This window comes from Rhipicephalus microplus, chromosome 1 (assembly GCF_043290135.1).
Source record: "Rhipicephalus microplus isolate Deutch F79 chromosome 1, USDA_Rmic, whole genome shotgun sequence".
Lineage (NCBI taxonomy): Eukaryota > Metazoa > Arthropoda > Arachnida > Ixodida > Ixodidae > Rhipicephalus > Rhipicephalus microplus.
The window spans coordinates 181,561,905-181,579,478 of record NC_134700.1 but is presented as its reverse complement, the minus strand read 5'-3'; the positions used below and the strand labels follow the sequence as shown (position 1 = coordinate 181,579,478).

The window sequence follows — 17,574 nt, the reverse complement described above, 5'->3', positions numbered from 1 at the left end:
AAAGCTTGCAGGCTTGCCGGGTCTCTGACAAACAGGGATACATCATCAGCGTAAGCGAGGACCTTAATGTTGGGCTCCCCCGAGCGGAAAGCCTCTGACGTGCGTGTTCCGGTCGATGTTCACCAGCAACGTCTCAAGCGAGAATACGATGAAGGAGGGCCCTAGCGGGCACCCTTGGCCGATCCCTCTCTCGTAAACAAAGTTACTCGTCGGGGTGCCGTTTACTACTACGTGGCATGTGAGGTTGCTGTACAGAAGGGCGATGGTGTCTACGAAGCATGTCAGGAAGCCGCACTGGCAGAGCACCTCGATCATGTATGTATCCATGGCGCACCCGGTCAAACGCCTTTGCCTGGTCCAAGGAGACAAAGGCTCCGGACAGGGACTTGGCCGACATGTAATCGAAGGCATCCCTTGTTACGGTCAGGGTGACAAACATGGAGCGGCCTGGAACCGCACAGGACTGCCAGGGAGCGACGATGGATGGCAAGAGGAGCTTAAGGCGGCTATTAAGGATGGAGGCAACAATTTTATAGTCTACGTTCAACGGGGTTATGGGTTCAACAGGGTTACCCCTATAAAACGGGGGTGGAATCCTTCAGGACCCCAATAAAAGTTTTTCATCCATCCATCCATCCATTACATGGTAATTGATACCTGCGTTTGCCTTGCACGCTCGAATTGGGTGCAGCCAACGGCTGAACAACCGACCACGGTTTATCACGACGAAGATAAACGGGCAACCGCGCGCGCGAATCCCGAACAATCTGAGGATTGCGGCGAAGCGGTTTGCCGTCGTCTACTCCTCTCGAGCCGGAAGCCGGTAGCAGACGGTGCATCCAACAATCCCTCGCTCTTTTACTGGTCACCTATTGGCCCCGAGGACATACCGTGGCGCCACCTACGTGATGACGTCACTCATAAAATGCCAAGTTGTGTTGTCTGCTAGAACTCCGCATTTCCTGCGCTCCTGATGTGTACACCGTGCGTGCTTTCCTTTGTTTTGAAGCTCAGTGCCTAAAGAAACGGTAAGACCGATAATACGGGCAAGCAAACTACAAATCGGTGCCTCTGGTGGCACTTTCATGTCTAATTTGCATCGTAAAATCACGACTAAAAAGTGGTGCAGCCATGGCGGACGATGCAAGTGCCGTCGTGAAAGCAAAGCTGCCGTATTTCAGGACTAATACGCAGCAAGGCGAGCGCACGCATCCTATCTGTGACGTCAAAACGATTGCAGTAATGTAATCCGGTTTAATCCACCGATGTGCCAAAATAGCATCGGTGGGCAAGAAGAGTTTTAGAAAATAGCCCGCAGATTTTCTACACTTTCGTTTTCTTGTTAGGCAAAATATATTCCAATAAATATTCCTTTGAGCTACACAAAAATAAAAGATTCCCTTGAACCTCACGCACGTTTTTTTTTAATCTGAAAATCTAAAGAGAGACATTTCTTACATTTAAAAGGAACTTGAAAAGGTGCTTTCAGTTACGACGTTAGGAGCTGGTAAATGAGGTGACCTGAAGTTTTCTGGGGTACAACTCTTGTGATGTGGCCACGGCGTAAAGAACCAATTTATAGAAGGGAAACTGTAGGGACAGCAGTACGCAAGATAAGCAGTGGTAGCACAGGAAACTGCCAAGGGCACTCAAGAGATGACACTGCGTAAACAGGAAGCGGAAAACTCACTTGGCTTTCGCACGACGCGCATGGGAACAGAACGTGGACTGTTTGCAAAACTGGTCTTTACAGAAACCTTGTACGTACTGTGGCGGCGAAGTTGTTTAGCGGAAGTACGGCACAAGCCGCATAGAGGCGCCTATCCCGCACTGCATAAAATACGGATCCCTAGGAACATGCATCCTCAACAACACCGAGAAAGGCGGCTCGCCAGGGTTAACATGATCCGGAAAAAGTATGGCAATGACCCACAGGCGCGATACGTGGACGCAGCCAAATATCCGGGACGTAATGCCTCCGCGATTACCGTCGCAGATTACAAGGGCGCGATACTGGCATCGGTGACTATCCTCGCCAAACGTGCGGAAACAGCTGAAGAGGCTGCTATAGCACTCGCCACCCAGACGAGTGAGGATCCCATCGTGGTCTTTACCGACTCACAAGCAGCGGCACGGAACTACCTGAAAGGCAGGGTCTCCACGGTGGCGATTAGGCTACTAAAGCGCATGGACAATCCTCCTCCCTACACATGCATCGTGAGGATTCCGGGTCATGAAGGTCTCGAAGGAAATGAAGCAGCACACACCGCAGCCCGCGAATGCGTCAACCGGGCATTCCCATACGAGATCCGAGGCACCTCCCACTCAACAACAGAATTAAAGGCAAGAGAAGTCATACCACTAACGTACCATACATTACTGCAACATTATCGGCTCGAACGCAGGTTATACCCTCCGCCACATTCAAAACTCACAAGAGACGAAGGAACTGACTATAGGCGTCTTCAAAGCAACACGTTCACCCACGGCGTACTATTGCACCATATGAGGCCAACGTTGCACAGCTACATCTGCCCTCACTGCAATGTGGCAGACACTCTGGCGCACCTCCTACTGCAGTGCAAAGTAAGCGTCCCAAGACTACGAGCAGCAGCACCAAATGCGGACCAAGACCTCCTCAGTGAAGCGTGGGAGGCTGTGATCTCCCAGCCGGACCTGGTCGAGCAGCGTCAACTAGTCGCTCGAGCTCGGCGGGCTGTCCAAGCCAGAGGGTTCCTGGAATAAGGGACCCTCCCACCTTCACTCACAGGCTTCTTTCAATAAATGTTTTCTTTCTCTCTCTCTCTCTTGTGTGGAATTACCTAGATCAGCAGCTGAAAACGCACGGCGAAGAGGCTTTCCTCCGATGATGGCACACGCGTTTCTTCAAAGTAAGAGAGGGACAGCTGAAGTTTCCAGTTGTCCCGTACTAGCCATGCGTACACTTTAGTACGCATGCATAAGTGTTATTCTGTAAAATGTGATTACCTTGATTCATTTTAATTTTCCTTTGACTTGTAACATTTGGACACCCAGTGATCAATTAGATTTTGGTGCTAATTCGTAAGATGTATACACTGTCTTGACTTGTTTCAAAGCAGAAAACTCATCTTTGTTGGTTTTTTTAGGTACGAACAAAAAAAACAAATGACCTCCCATTTTATTTCGTATCGGGTTCGTACGCGCCTACGTGGTTGGCTCGGCTCATTCTCTATTCTATGGCTATCCTTTTTAAACAGAAGTGAACGAAAGAGACCGGGGCTTGTGCAAGGCTACGGGTATCTCGCTATCTTTCACCCGATTGTTTTAAGCGCATCGATACGCCTAGTAGCACACCAACGCGACCTTGGGAACACAGTACCAACAGTAGAAAGGTTACATGGAACCGAAAGGCATTAATTGGCAGCTGGCACCAGTAAAAACAATTCCCGAATGAGTACGGGAAACCGTATTATTTTTTTTTTCACAGCAAACCTGCAATCTTGTTTCAATACAAACAAAATAAATCTAGCGTGTTATAACCATTATCGAGAGTTCACAAACGGCACGCCTTTATTTCCAGAGGCAAAACGAACAAAAAAAACGTGTCTCGTTTGTAGGAACTGTCATTAAAAAACAGTCCTAAAAATCAGCATGAGGTGCTTCAGTGAAAGTTTCGAATTACAGCTCCTGCTTTCGCCGAGCACGGCTTAAAAAACCCTTTTTATTGCATTACGACATGGTGCAGTCAAGCTGAGGACACAAGAGAAGGTGGGGTTTTTCACGGTGGAACGAAAGTTGAGAGAAGCGTAAGCATTTGAACACGCGCACGATCAGTGCGAATGTACGTACGTAGAGGCATAGAGTTACCCACAATACTTACTAGAGGGAACTCTGGCGCTAGTGTCCATGGGAGTTGCAACACACGGTGCTTCAGCGAGCATGGGAGTGATTGGTAGTACACACATTTGTCTAATTTTCGTACTTCTGGCCTGCTTATGGCTCCGTGTGTGGCTTGAAGCTGTGTTTTCACGAAAACATGAATGAGCGAATGTTCACTGTTTGCGCTTCACTACCTTATTCTTTTAAGCTTATTATTTCAAATGAAGTCCCTAAGTTCAAAAGAGTTCGTTTTTTCTTTCAAAACAAAACCGTAACCAGTAATAAACGAAGTCGCAAGTACGATTCACCACCCGCAAGTACGAAGACTAGGCAAATGTGTGTACTACCCATTATTCCCATGGTCGCTGAACGATCGCAGTGCCAGAGTGCCCTCTAGTTATTTTTGAGAAACTCTATGCGTAGAGGTAACAAGGTCTGACAGCGGTAACAAGGTCTGAGAGTTAAATAACCAGCAAAGATTACAAATATGCGCGCATTGGCAAAAAAAAATCTACCTGTCATCGCCATGGAACTTGCAGAAATTAATGCCTTTGCCAATATGACAGTTCCCTGCGGCATCATACAGCAGTACATAGCGAGTGCACATACTACAGCAACTGCAGTGGCTTACAGAAGCCAATAAAAAATGCTAAGAAGATAACGGAACGCCGAGGACCACACCAACAATCGCACAAAAACTAACTGCGCATATGCGCGTCAGCTGCCACCATCGAACAGCGGAAGCGCATGTTTTCCGATTCGTCACCGATAATGGTGCATTCAGACGACGGACCGAATCCGGATTTGTCGTGGACGCGGACGGCTAATCCGCGGATGATCCGCCTGCAGGCGCATCCACACGACGGACGATGTCCTAGGAGAAAACAGCCGGATTACCCTCGACAGCAGATTCCGCGTTCACCTGCGCCCGCTGGCAGCAGACCGGTTTGAAAGTATTTAACAAGGATGCTCGCAAGAAGCGACGCTTGGCTGCGATGACTGTCGCGTTGTGACAAATTAACGAGGAGTGTTATTCTTTCAGGAGAAAAGGGGTTGCTCTTCAACTATGTTCTTTCTACTACACTGTTCCCCACTTGTAGAACTTCTGAACGCGTCCCCCATCCTTTTTTAGAAGCGGCACGTCGCCGGTTGCAGAAGTTGAAATATTTCACCAGCATGACGGCTAAGAATCTCGCATGTCAAAACAACGGCGGCGACATTTGCCGAACCACAAAAGTGATTTCTGCGTACTTAATCCCCTGAGAACAAAGCCCCCGGAAACTAAGTAAACCATGCTGAAGCGTAGATGACGCCGACCAGTCATGCAGCTGTCCGCGAGCCATGGAGGACATGCCGCGAGCAGATGAAAAGTGTACTGGTTACCAGAAACCCAGAGCTGATCCGCTGAAGTATCGGCTTTCTCCCGCCAGAATCTCGATGTGAGAAAGAGGTTGGGGTCATCCCCAACCTGTTTCATCCCCAACCGCGACTCGTCCACGCGGCTCGCGGTCGAGGGGAATCGCAGATGTGAGGTCACGTGACGCGCCATCCGTCCCGCCACATCCGTATTCGCTCCGTCGTCTGAATGCACCAAAAGAGGATCCATAGTAAAACTCACGTGACACCGCAATCGCTAAACAAATTTTGCGCTCAGTAGTAGTACGCACAACGCGGAATTCAAATTTCACCCTTCAATTGTGGAGAAAAAAGCACTTTTTTGCGAAAATGGTGGTTCTCTTCGATTTAAATTTTGTGCTTGCTGTGGTGCCTCTAGCGACTTTTTTGGCGCTCCGAGGACAGCTTTGAACGGAGCCACTATGGTTCTTCGATAGGGCTTGGTCTATTCTAGGCACTATAGAACGGTGGTCGCGGTAGGTGTTGAGGGCGAATAGACGAGGCGACAGCTGCGGGCGCCGCCATCGAGTAATATAAAAGGTAATTTTTATGTTACTCTGTGGCACCGCGAAGAGCGCGTGGAAGGTGAGGGAGAGCGTGACGCCAACGCGCAGCAGCGGCGTGACCTACTTGGCACCGCGCCAACACCTGCAGCGCGTTCGTACGGAGGGACGGCGTTACATAGGCTAGTCAAAGAGCTGTTTCGCATCTTTGGATTATTATTTTCCACCACTTGTGTCCTAACAAGTGTTCGCGATACGATAAACCTGAGCTGGATGTTTCGTTCTGCGTTTTGATCACAAGACTGTTTGCTGGGTAACCCCTCTATCCTCGCTTGCGTAGTAAAGGTACAGTGTCTAGTAAAGGTACGTAGCGGCAAAAGCGCGCGCGACATGCCGCGTGCGGCAAATGCGTTCACGGAAGGCGCGTGCGTTCGTATTGCCCTTCGAGTTTCATGCGATGCGGCAGTGATGCCTGTAGCCTCAAGTTCTCTCGATTCGTTCTATACATTTAATGAAAACACGAACCCGCACGCGGCCTTCGTTCAGCAGATTGTTTCCACATGCACGTCTCTTTTAGATGCGGAAGCATCTTATACTCGCGCCTTGTAGTGCGCCGTCCGCGCCGTCCGCACCGCTTCTCGAACATTCGACAGCTGACGCGCGCGCATGCGCCGTCGCGCCGTCGCCCACTCTTCCACCATCTGTGCATCCCTTCCTCCTCTACACACCGCGCGCGCTTCACTCCTCCGCCATCTGTGCACCCTTCCTCCTCTACACACCGCGTTCGACATCTACAATTCTCCTGATTCTCCAGTGGACGTGCATGTGGCGTCGCGCTTCGAGAACATTCAACAGCTGACAGTGCATGCGCCGTCGTGCTGTATATATACTCAAGGTCGGCGCTCGCTCGCTCAGTTGCCGCTCGTCGGTTGGTTTGTACGGCGCGTCGACGTCCAAGGTCGCGGTGAAATGAATTCCAACGAATCCACAAACACAATGATCGACGTCGCTTCGACCAGCGCCGCCCTTTCGCATACGTGTGTACGTGTTCACTCATTTAACACCCCCTCCTACAACCACGTTAACCAATTTAGCCATCGACCCAAGTAAGTCGCAATTTAACACCCCATTTCACAACCACGTTAACCAATTTAGCCATCGACCCAAGTAAGTCGCACTTTAACACCCCGTTAACCAATTATATGGTCCGCATCCTCCTCAGTGTTCCCCCGAGGGAAGCTGCGGGCAATTTTTGTCTCAACTTTATAAACGCGTCCTTCCGGTGAGCTTCATTCCATCAAATCCTCTTGAAAACAGGGTCTGGACGCGATCACTCTTGAATCGGTCTTCAAATATGAAGCGAGAGATACGCAGCACACCAGCGCATATGCAGCTTCGTGGAGGCGATATGAGCGTTCCACGCACACCGCTTCCCCATGCTAAACTTGCGATGCCACATTAGGCGACGCACACTTTGCCGAATGGGTTGAGGTGGCGCCACAATCGCACACCTCGTTTTTGATTGGTTCTCACTTAGCGGCGTGCCACGAAAAATGGGGCTCGCACGCATTCACGCGTCGCTACCGCTTCTTCTGACTTCTGCCCCTCGCGACAGCATCGCTTGCCGTGAGCGCTGTGTCGCACGTGTTCTTGCCGCTAGTGAGTACGTAGTACCTGAACAGGCCTGACGCAGCGCTTGCGTAAGTGTGAATGAGGCCTGACGCTATGGGTGGACACTGTTGACATATTTCACCCATCTGGCGACGGTGCCGTATTCTGCGACAGCCGGGTTCCCATGCCATCTGGCATTATTACGGCTAAAGCAGTAAGTGCCCATGCTGAAACTCCCCCTGGAGAGCCAGTGACCTTGTGATAAATGGTGCTAAACGATACTTGTTCTAAATGGCTCTAGCTTCGTTACAATTTGACAAAACTGCGCGGTCAAAACATGTGCGCCGAAGTATTAAAAATGAAATTAACACGTTTTCAATTTACTAACTACATCGCACTTTACCGTGCAAGTCATGTCTGCCTGCGCAAATAATATATATATATATATATATATATATATATATATATATATATATATATATATATATATATATACATATATATATATATATACTTACGTAATTTGGCAGAACTCCGCTTTGTGTTACGGGAGGTTTGATGAATCAGTCTGTCATACACAATCACTTATCATAGCAGTAAAACTAAACAAAGTAGTAAGCCACACACGCAACGGTTTCGAAAATTCTGAGATGTCGGTATACTATATGATCATATGCACATATTTCTACAGTAGTCAGAGTTCCTGCAGTCACTTATCCTTGGTTTGCGCCAACTTGTGGTCTGATCTACCACAGCGTCACGTTCCCTACACGTGGCAGCACTGCAGATAGCTATCATTTGGGAACCAAACGCCAGAAAGTCAAAATGAGCTGTTTCGGTGTCGTGAACCCATTTAAAATGTCACTAAAGGGAAAAACTATTTTTTCATTACTCAATCAATTATCAATTCAAAATGCCGAAAACACCACTATACCAGAAGACGCTCGGTAAGTTACAATACGCACGAAAAGAAAACGTAGGTGGTGCTGCCACCTTGAAGTTTTCGCACCAAACGCCGTGACTTCATAGATTTTGACAGCGTATTCGATGTCATACATATAGTTGCTCATCAGTAAAAATAAAGTACAGACGAAATAAAGCCCGTATAGAGCGCCCAGACTACCACGTCAACTGTCATTTCTTGCAAATATGCGAAGCCACGGACGCCGTAACGATGCCTATAGCATATTCATATAATGTGCTAGGTTATTCTGCTATAATTTAAATATGGATGAAAGCTTCTAGCTACCATTAAATATAGTAGCTGCGGACACCAGCAGTGTCCACAGCCACGAGCTCCACCGCTTCAGTGTGATTCCGTCTGTACATTGTACTGTAAAGAGACATAACGTACGAAGGTTCAGGAAACTTTATTGAGCCCTTGTCGCCAAAATACGAAAAATACCGTTTGAAATCTGTGGCGACACGCGTAAAAATTCGAGCGCATGTTCAGAAATAAAATTTTCAACTCAATTTTCTCCACTCTTATCGAACCTATAATGGCGAAATGAACGGCATTAAGGTTGACACCGAACGATTCATCAATCTAAGTTGATTTTTTTTTATATAGTGCCCCTTTAAAAGAGAGGGGATCACCGGGCAGATTCCAAAGGCTGACGTTTTGGCCTACCGAAACGCACCATGACAGCACGGAACATTCAAAGGTAGATCCTGTTAGCGCGCCAGCGAATGCTGGTTGTCGTCATCTTTTGACACTTGAAAAATCGACTGACACTACATCATAAAACAGCGCATCTTCTTCAGCCAACCGAATATGGTTGATCGCTTGTTTGCTTCTTGCTTGCATGCTTACTTGACCTTTCACAAGGGGCTGCCGCTAGAACATAACATCATATCACTCACTTATTGACACTCTGTCACCGCGCGCTTATATCGGGTCGATTCTGTAGGTTCGCGAATATTCGACATGCCTCATCTGCTCTCAACACAGTACAAGCTTGAAGAAAAGGCGAATCATTTCGAGCACAGTCGTTGCGGGTCGCGGCCGGGATTATAAAGCTTCGACACGACTCATCTGCACGTAGAACAGTGGAATCCTTGTCGAAAGGATGGGATCCTTCTCACAGTTTTGTCTGCGGAATGTCGTCGACTTTTTTAGGGGCAAAGCTCCTTAAGCCGTGGGTCGTGCATCCGCGATGTATGTAGTAGTAGCAGCATCAATAGTAGTAGCATCAGTAATAGTAGTAGTAGTAGTAGTAGTAGTAGTAGTAGTAGTAGTAGTAGTAGTAGTAGTAGTAGTAGCAGCAGCAGTAGTAGTAGCCACCTCCACAGCAGGACTGTAGAGGAGCGGTACAGCGTATTCATGTGAATTGAGGAGGAAACCCACGCACGTTAATCATAAATAAAAAGATAGCTGTTTCTGAATAAATAACCTACAGAGACGAGTATTGGTGACTTAGTCTGCAATAAAATTTGCCTTGATTTTGATGCTTAGGAAAAAAAGCTAGTATCAGAAGGACGCACTTGAGCACTATCTGACCAGAAAGGTTGCCACGTTGAACTCGCTGGGCGTGACCTTCGTGGTCTTAGCGAAGTTTGCGAGGGTCGAGCCGCCGTGGCGTGGACCAGCGGCTGTGAAAGGTAGGAACTACAGCGCGGGTGCCACTCCTCTAGCCCGGCCATGCCACTTTTCGTTCAGTCCTTGGAATGTCCGCCGGATGACGGTGCTTCTATGAAACGATGCGACATGGTGGTACTTGGAGTGTTCACTAGATGGACGGACGGGTGGACAGGCGCACGGACAGAAAGGCAGCCAGATGCACGGACGGACGGACGCGTGGATGAACGGACGGACGGATGCACGGGCGAATGGACGGTTGGATGGTCGCATAGATGGACGCACAAACGGACGGACGGCAGCGCAGACTGACTGACGGATGCTTCGCCACACTAATCGTCATGCACTTCATGATTGTGCTGTGATTTTTTTAACATGATAGCGTTAAAGAGCTCGTTTCGCAGAGATTCCGGCGTTGGTGTCAGCGTCGTTTGTTGTGAAGGAAAAATCACTAGCTCGTGCATGACCGAGAAATCGAAACAGGTGCTAATGAAGTAAATCATAAAATTTTCAGGATCCAAATGGGGATTGAAGCCACGCCGTTCGCATGGCAAGCGGGTGGGTTCTACCACCTCGGCTTGAAAACAAAGAGTAAACAACTTCCTCTGCTTAGAAATGCAGCGAAAAAAAAGTTAATACTTTTATAGACACACGTGTCCTGGTCACAGGCTTCACAATACATATGTAGGTAATATCGGAGTCAAAATTGCGTGGTACCAGCGTACATTGCCATCGGGCGTCAGAACATGTGATTATCATGACTACTTTGAGGTTTGAATCCGTCCACTCACTACGAAAGGCACACACGTTGCTGCGCCTAATCCTTTAAAGCCACGTATCTGTACACCAAGCTTGAAAAGCTTTCACGTGCATTGCTCGTGGTCTAAATCATGGTACCCACTTTGTGTTTGCAAAACCTAAATTGGCCGATCCCCCTTTGTGGGTGTGTGCCAGAGTAACAAGGATCATCACCATTACACACAATCTCAGTTACACTTGCTTCTCGGGCGGCAATCACATATCGCACGAATCACCATTGCGACGCACGGCGTTGGCGGGAAATGCGAAGGTCGCACAGCTTGGCTCGCTGCTGCCATGTCCTCGGTGATGGCGGCGCATATGCCGAGGTTGTATCTGGGAGTTCCGTGGTATGAGGTATACTTGCAAGTTATGTATTCTCACTTCAGTGCGAGCAAAGTTGGAAGGTTTAACCAGTTCATTCATGACGTCCGTACTTATGACGTCACAAATACTAAAAAGAAATAACTGCAGCCTTTCACAATCCTAACTGCTCAATCGCAACTAGAAGGATCATGTGTGTAATGCAGATGCTCATTAGGATTACATTATTTTGAATAATTCTGTGAATTGCTGAAGTTTAGCTCTTGTATTTTATCAGGTGTAGTTCCCCATTTTTGATACGTAACATGCCCCTCCCCTCTGTAACGTGAAAACCTTAAAGGTAAAATAAAAAAAAGTAAATAAAAATGGGAGAGTTTAGTTCGCGCTTCGCCAGCCCAAAGGTGGACACTGCACATTTCACATAATCGTCCCTGTCCTGATCATCACAGTATGTCAACATGATTGAATTTTGATCAAAATAACCAGAAGGTACCGTAATTCGTCCACACGCTACAAATGAATCATCAATGGCTTATAGCTGCATGTATTTATGAGTAAATGTATACATTCGTGTGTGTGTGCGTGCGCGCGTGCGTGCGTGCAACACCATGCAATAATGCAACACACTCGTACAAAACCTTCGTAAATCAAAGGAATTCTTTTATGGTGGTTACCGCGCACAACGCGACGATATTGTAAATGATATGACTTAACGCTTTCAAACGTACCTACTTTGAATATCATCTTTAGCAATACATTTTCATAAAAAACTAGACGGTAACTAAGTTGAAAAAAAAAATAAAATCGCGTTTCAAGTCTATCTGTTTCAAGTCGTAGTCACTGCGCTCCTGCAAGAACAAGGCGTTCTAGCTTCGTGACCACTTGGTGGAGCATGGACATCAGCACGGGCGACAACCCGCGCACCGTCAGAAACGTTGCAGGTGCATCATCGACTTTTCGCAACAATTCCCGCACCGTCAAGGCAGAGTGCCGACTTCTGCAGCTGCCGAAGCCGTCCATGTGCTCCAGCACAAGCCCTGCCTCACGCGCCAGCCGTCCAGTGACCAGGGGCCCCTCACTGTAGTTGACTGCGACGTCGGCGAACGACCTTTGCATTTGCGCGAAGCCTTTGGACTTGACCATGTAGGCGCAGTCTTCCAAGTGCGTCTGGTCAGGCGACAAGTGGCCGTACATGAGGCAAGTGACGTCGGACGACGGTAGACTCTCCACAGCGGCCAGCACTGCCGACACATTCACGTACGTGTCGTCTGTCACGCGCAGCACGTAACTCGAATGGGACACGTGCGTGGGAACCCATTCCACGAGCAGCGCGGACATTGACCAGCTCGGCTCGGGTGACGCGGTAATCTTCGCCTGGACCACGATGTCCTTGGTGCGCAGGTACTCGCTCTGCGCACAGTTGAAAAACGACATGCCTGAATGGCAGGCTATGTGGGGCAGAGAAATTTCAACGTGGATATTTCGGCTAGATGTAGGTTACTTGTAAACCTAGCTTAGCAGGTCAAAGCAGCCATCACGCAAGGAACAGACACGTAAACGCCCGTACTGTTTCAGCCTTGTGTACTCTTCCTTGTCAGTTAAAAGTTAAGCGCACAGCAGCCTGTATGAACGTGGCGGCAGCGTGCTAACGGGTCGAAATGAGGGTGTATGATGGCGGATTAAATTCTGGAGAACTTTTGACCTACAACTTTAGAATTATGAATTTCCTCATTTAGGCCGGATGCACACAAGCCTGCACCGTAGTGTGCACAGTCCGAAAAGACATCATGAGATGGCTGGACAACCGGTGACTCCACCTTCAGAGAACATTGCCGAGTGGATGAAGAAGACCTCAGTGATTTCGGGGGAGCCTCTTTGGTCGTTTTAAGAGCGGCTTCCTGGATGCCGCATAATCCACTCTGGGCTATTGTAAAGTATGGTTGGTCTGGAGCTGGTCTAAGCTATGGGACATAATCCACTCTAGGCTATTGTAAATTATTGTTGGTCTGGAGCTGGTCTGGGTATGGTATATTTCGGAGCGTCTAAAGCGCGCACTCGCTCAGCGTGCCTCCCGACGAGCTGCGGCATACCACTGCTCTAGACCGGCGGTGGCCAAACATACGAGACCCCCAAGGCAAGGCCATCGGCATGCACCATTCTTTATACTCGCATGCAACAATTCACAACGAAGGTGCTCAAACCTTGAGGGCGTAATGCTGTTTCGAACGGGGCACCGCGCTCATAAAGAAGATGACTCGGTGGCTGCAGTTGGAATAGCGATCCCGGCGCCCCCAGGTGGTGCGGATGGCATCCCGCTGCGCCCTTAGTCCGGGTTCCGAGGTGACGAGCACGGTGAGCTTCGGGCAGGGATTCCAGATGGCTAACGCGTCCATCAGCAGGTCCGGGTACTCGAGCAGCACATCGCGGACCCCGTTCGAAACCGCGCGCCACACCAGGCCCACTGGCGCCGACGACGAGCAGTTGACGCAGCTGACAAACTCGGCCACCAGATTTCCGCGTGAGTCTCGCTCTGCGACTGGTGACGCAGTATTGACTTCGCCCACAAAAAAAAAACACGGCGAAATTCTGTACAGTCGAAACTTGATGTAGCGAAGTGATGGCCATACTCAAATTATCCCGTTAAACGGATAGGTCGCAAAATCGAGAAAACCATTTTGCGCTCCCTCTAAATTAATACTGCAACGTAGTCAGACACAAAAGCTACCGCCACACTGTTTTTCCCGCCAACCCACGTCTGCGTGTACGAATGCATGTGAAGGCAGCCCGTATATGAATCTTGCCACGTCTACCTGATGTGGGCAATTCCATGTCCGGACGATCCAGGTCAGGTAGATGGGATCCTGAAGCCATGACAGGCTGTCAAACAATGGGAGACATTGTGTCTACCCCTCCCTGAACCAACTAGGGGTGTGGCGTGACCCCTGCCCTCTACGTTTACTTAGCCTGACATTTCGCGTCGTTTTTTTTTATGTGGGTGGTTCTGACTACGCATACTTCTTTACAATAACGGCGATCTATGACACCCGCTGTTGCATTCGGGTATCTGATTAATTCGCACTTATTGTACTCCGGAAATACGGGTAGCAATGACAAGCTTTTGGAAATCGTACTTGCATTCATTGCGGACGTCAGTTTCTTTCACCCTAAGCCGACGGGTTGGAAGTGGAAGGCGGTTGTGGTGGAATCGGTTCAAACCCAACACAAGCGGAGACGTACGTCTGTGCATGCCTATACTGTCGGCATCAACACGCAGAGATGCGGAGAACGAATAGAGTGATTGTGCGGCGAGGTACAGCTAGTAAGTTAAGAGAACCGCATCAATTCTATGTGCGGCATATACCATGAAATAGTGAAAACAACCCACACCGTGCCTAACACCATCCTTACGTTACGGGTGATACCACCTGGCTATCCCGCTGTTTCGTGCAAGGGCGAGGCGTGTAGTGTAATAAAAAAAAAGAGGTAGGGCCGTCCCTGGGGCGCCTATGTTTCCGTTCACAATCGCAATAAAGCGCGGACTCGAAAAAAAAAAACCCGCGCGAATCAAAATTAGAAGAAAATCGCTGATTTTTTACTCACCCATTAAAAATATTTTGGGTTAAATCTGGTTTGGTCCGAGGTTACTTTTGTCAATTCATCTTGATGACAACATTGAACCATACGGATATAGTTGTCTTTAATATGTTAATGTCCGGCACGCAAGCAAGTACTTTGAGACAATTCACGCGTTTCTCAGGACGCCGACTCTTTCCTCGAGAATTTCCCTCGTGCAAACAATTGACCTCCTTCGTGCGAACAAGAACGTTGAGACGCTTGATGAGTTTTCTCAGCGCTGACATAATGTTGTCGAGATGTCATTATGCTGTTCGCATTGACGAGTTTTCACAGCGCTGACAAGACTCAATTACTCCACATAAATACTTTTTTCTAGTGTTTCAGCAGTAGTCCGCATTTATTTCGTTATAGCTGTGTGGGCTGATGACACTTATTCAATGATCCCCACGGCAGCAACAATAGCAAATCGGCGTTCTATTAGCTGTGTCATAGCGCTCTCTCATTTTCAAGGCTTCCATATAGCGTGGAAGTAAGACTGGTGGTAAAGCTGACAGTAAAGCTGGCTGTAAGACGTCCGCTGACAAAAAGAGAAAAAGTGACAGCCTATCCAAGGGGTGAATGATGGAGCGTGGAGCGAGGCTGAGTCCGCACGCCGCACCACTTCAGCATCCCGTTCTCGTATGCAGGGATCTTGTCGGCGCCGCCATGCAGCTTCACGGCACGCTTCTGCCTCGCGCGCTCGCACATCACCTCTCCGTCTTCGAGCACGAGCCGCCGCCGCCGTGCGAGCACGCCACTCTGCAGTCTTGTCCATTCACCGACCTTCTGAACGCGCACGCGCGCCAGAACGGCTTTTATTTTATTACACCACACCCCCTAGCGTACGACGCCGACGACGAACACGCGATCGCCAACATCTTCGAATGACATCATTCCTATTTTTTCGCACGCTCTGCCAGATGGGAGGCGGCAATACGCAGCTCGTCCTTGGCAGATCAGCTCTGGGCTGTCCACCAAGCCCGCGAGGCGGCTGAGGAGCTCGGCATCTCAGTCCCCAAGTGGGAGCCGCCCGCAACGCAGTGATCTGTGTTTTGGAAGACCAAATAAGAGTTTATCCAATCCAATCGCACATCGGTGTTCCGTCTTGCACATCGGGATTCCCATTTTCTCGCGCGCTCGCTGCCTTGCGCGTATCATACTTTTTATCGGCAAACCGTGAATCATCCGATGGCCGCGTCCGTCCATCGTCCGTCTGCCCGTCTGTTTGACACACAGACGGTAGGACGGACGGACGCGTGGACAAACGAACGCATGGATGAACGCAGGCACGGACGGACGCACGCATGGACGGACGCATGGATGAACGCACGGACAGATGGACGGCCAGACGGATGCAGGAACGGATGCCGGGACGGACGCACGAGAGAACGGACGCGCGGACGGATGCATGAATTGACGGATGCACGGATAAACACACGGACGGATGGATGGATGGATTCATCAACGGATGAACGCACAGATGGACGCACGCATGGACGCACGGGAGGGCAGATGGACGGATGGACGCGTGGACGGATGCACGAATGGAAGGACGGACTCACGAATGAACGGATGGACACAAGGCCTGACGGGCGGATGGACGGAAGCAAGAACGAACGGATGGCTGGAAGCACGGACGGAATGATGGACGCTTCGCCCACTCATCATCATTCACTCCATATATATGCTGTGATTTTTATTATTTATCCTACTACAAGTAACGTCCTCTAGTATCGTACCATTGGCATTTTTCAGCGTATATGAATTTCGTTATATGTACAAGTACCACCCTCTACGGCAGGTTCAAGAGCTAACGAGAGGTGGCTACATACCATCACAACGGGACGCCCAGCCCACGCCTGAAAGGGACAATAAAGTCAAATAACAATTTATGTCAAAGTGAAAGCTCAATGTATGATGACATTTAAGACGACAATATTATCAACAACAGTGCCCTACTTACCGAGAAGTTAAGGTAAATGCACAAGAACACAAGCACCGCAGTAGGACATTTTCAAAGTGATCCTGATGATATCGAGCGGGCCACCTAAAATTAATCACTAGTAATCATTCTAACTGCCCTAAATAAGGAACCTTCCGTGCATCAAGAGACGCAATAAAATGTTGCTTGTTCGTTTCTGTTTGATTCAAGAAAAAAAAACGCCGGACATTACTATGGGGAATGGCGCGAGTGGTTCAAAAATTCAATTTTCGCGTGGTTACAAGGACATGTGGTGCTATCTAGCGGGGCGCAGTTAAAACAAAAGCGTCCGCAATCTCGAAGCCAATGGCACGAAATCGATCAATGGCCGTTGTTGCTGCTCTGGCTCCCGCTGCTTTCGGTCTGCTGCTACTGGCGCAGTAAAGCCGGGCAACGTTGTGCACTTCAACAGTGGCGTGAGACGGTCCGGTCAGTCTGTTTTTTTAGGCGGGTGAATTGAAGTGCGCTAACCCGATAAGGAGCACTAAAACGTGATTTTATTTCGAAATACTCGCTTCCTTGGCACGAAAGTAACACTACGAGGTTTCTGGACCACAATTTCAACAATAAACGTCGACTTAATAGTTGGCTTTAGTGTCCCTTTAAGGAGCTTCGCTCCTAAAAAGAATCGCAGCATATCTACGGAGTGAATTATGATGAGTGGGGCGAAGCGTCTATCCGTCCATCCATCCGTCCGTCCGTCCGTCCGTCCGTCCGTCCGTCTGTCTGTCTGTCTGTCTGTCTGTCTGTCTGTCTGTCTGTCTGTCTGTCTGTCTGTCTGTCTGTCTGTCTGTCTGTCTGTGGACATGCCGAGCTGGCTACGTCGGAAACATGATTGCCGTACACCAAAAGGAGCTTCACCCCTAAAACCTCTTCTGCACTGCTGTTTTGGCAACCACAATAGCGGC

The 17,574-nt window shown here is 49.0% G+C and overlaps 1 protein-coding gene across 1 annotated transcript; it reads right to left on the bottom strand.

Moving 5' to 3' along the window:
• Window positions 1-11,700: 11,700 nt before the first annotated feature.
• Window positions 11,701-14,556, bottom strand: LOC142803447 (beta-1,3-galactosyltransferase brn-like). Its single transcript, XM_075888566.1, has 2 exons — window positions 13,272-14,556; window positions 11,701-12,480 (listed from the first exon to the last, which is right to left on the bottom strand). Exons 1-2 carry the CDS (start codon window positions 13,461-13,463, stop codon window positions 11,908-11,910), a joined length of 765 nt encoding a protein of 254 aa, XP_075744681.1. The 5' UTR covers window positions 13,464-14,556; the 3' UTR covers window positions 11,701-11,907.
• Between the last annotated feature and the right edge of the window lie 3,018 nt (window positions 14,557-17,574).

What these genes read in the sequence shown, in the direction of transcription:
- LOC142803447 (XM_075888566.1), bottom strand. Translation starts at nt 13,463, where the DNA reads ATGGACGCGTTAGCCATCTGGAATCCCTGCCCGAAGCTCACCGTGCTC. An exon ending in AACAGCATTACGCCCTCAAG is followed by an intron (nt 12,481 to 13,271) that starts GTTTGAGCACCT and finishes AACTGTGCGCAG; the next exon opens with AGCGAGTACCTGCGCACCAA.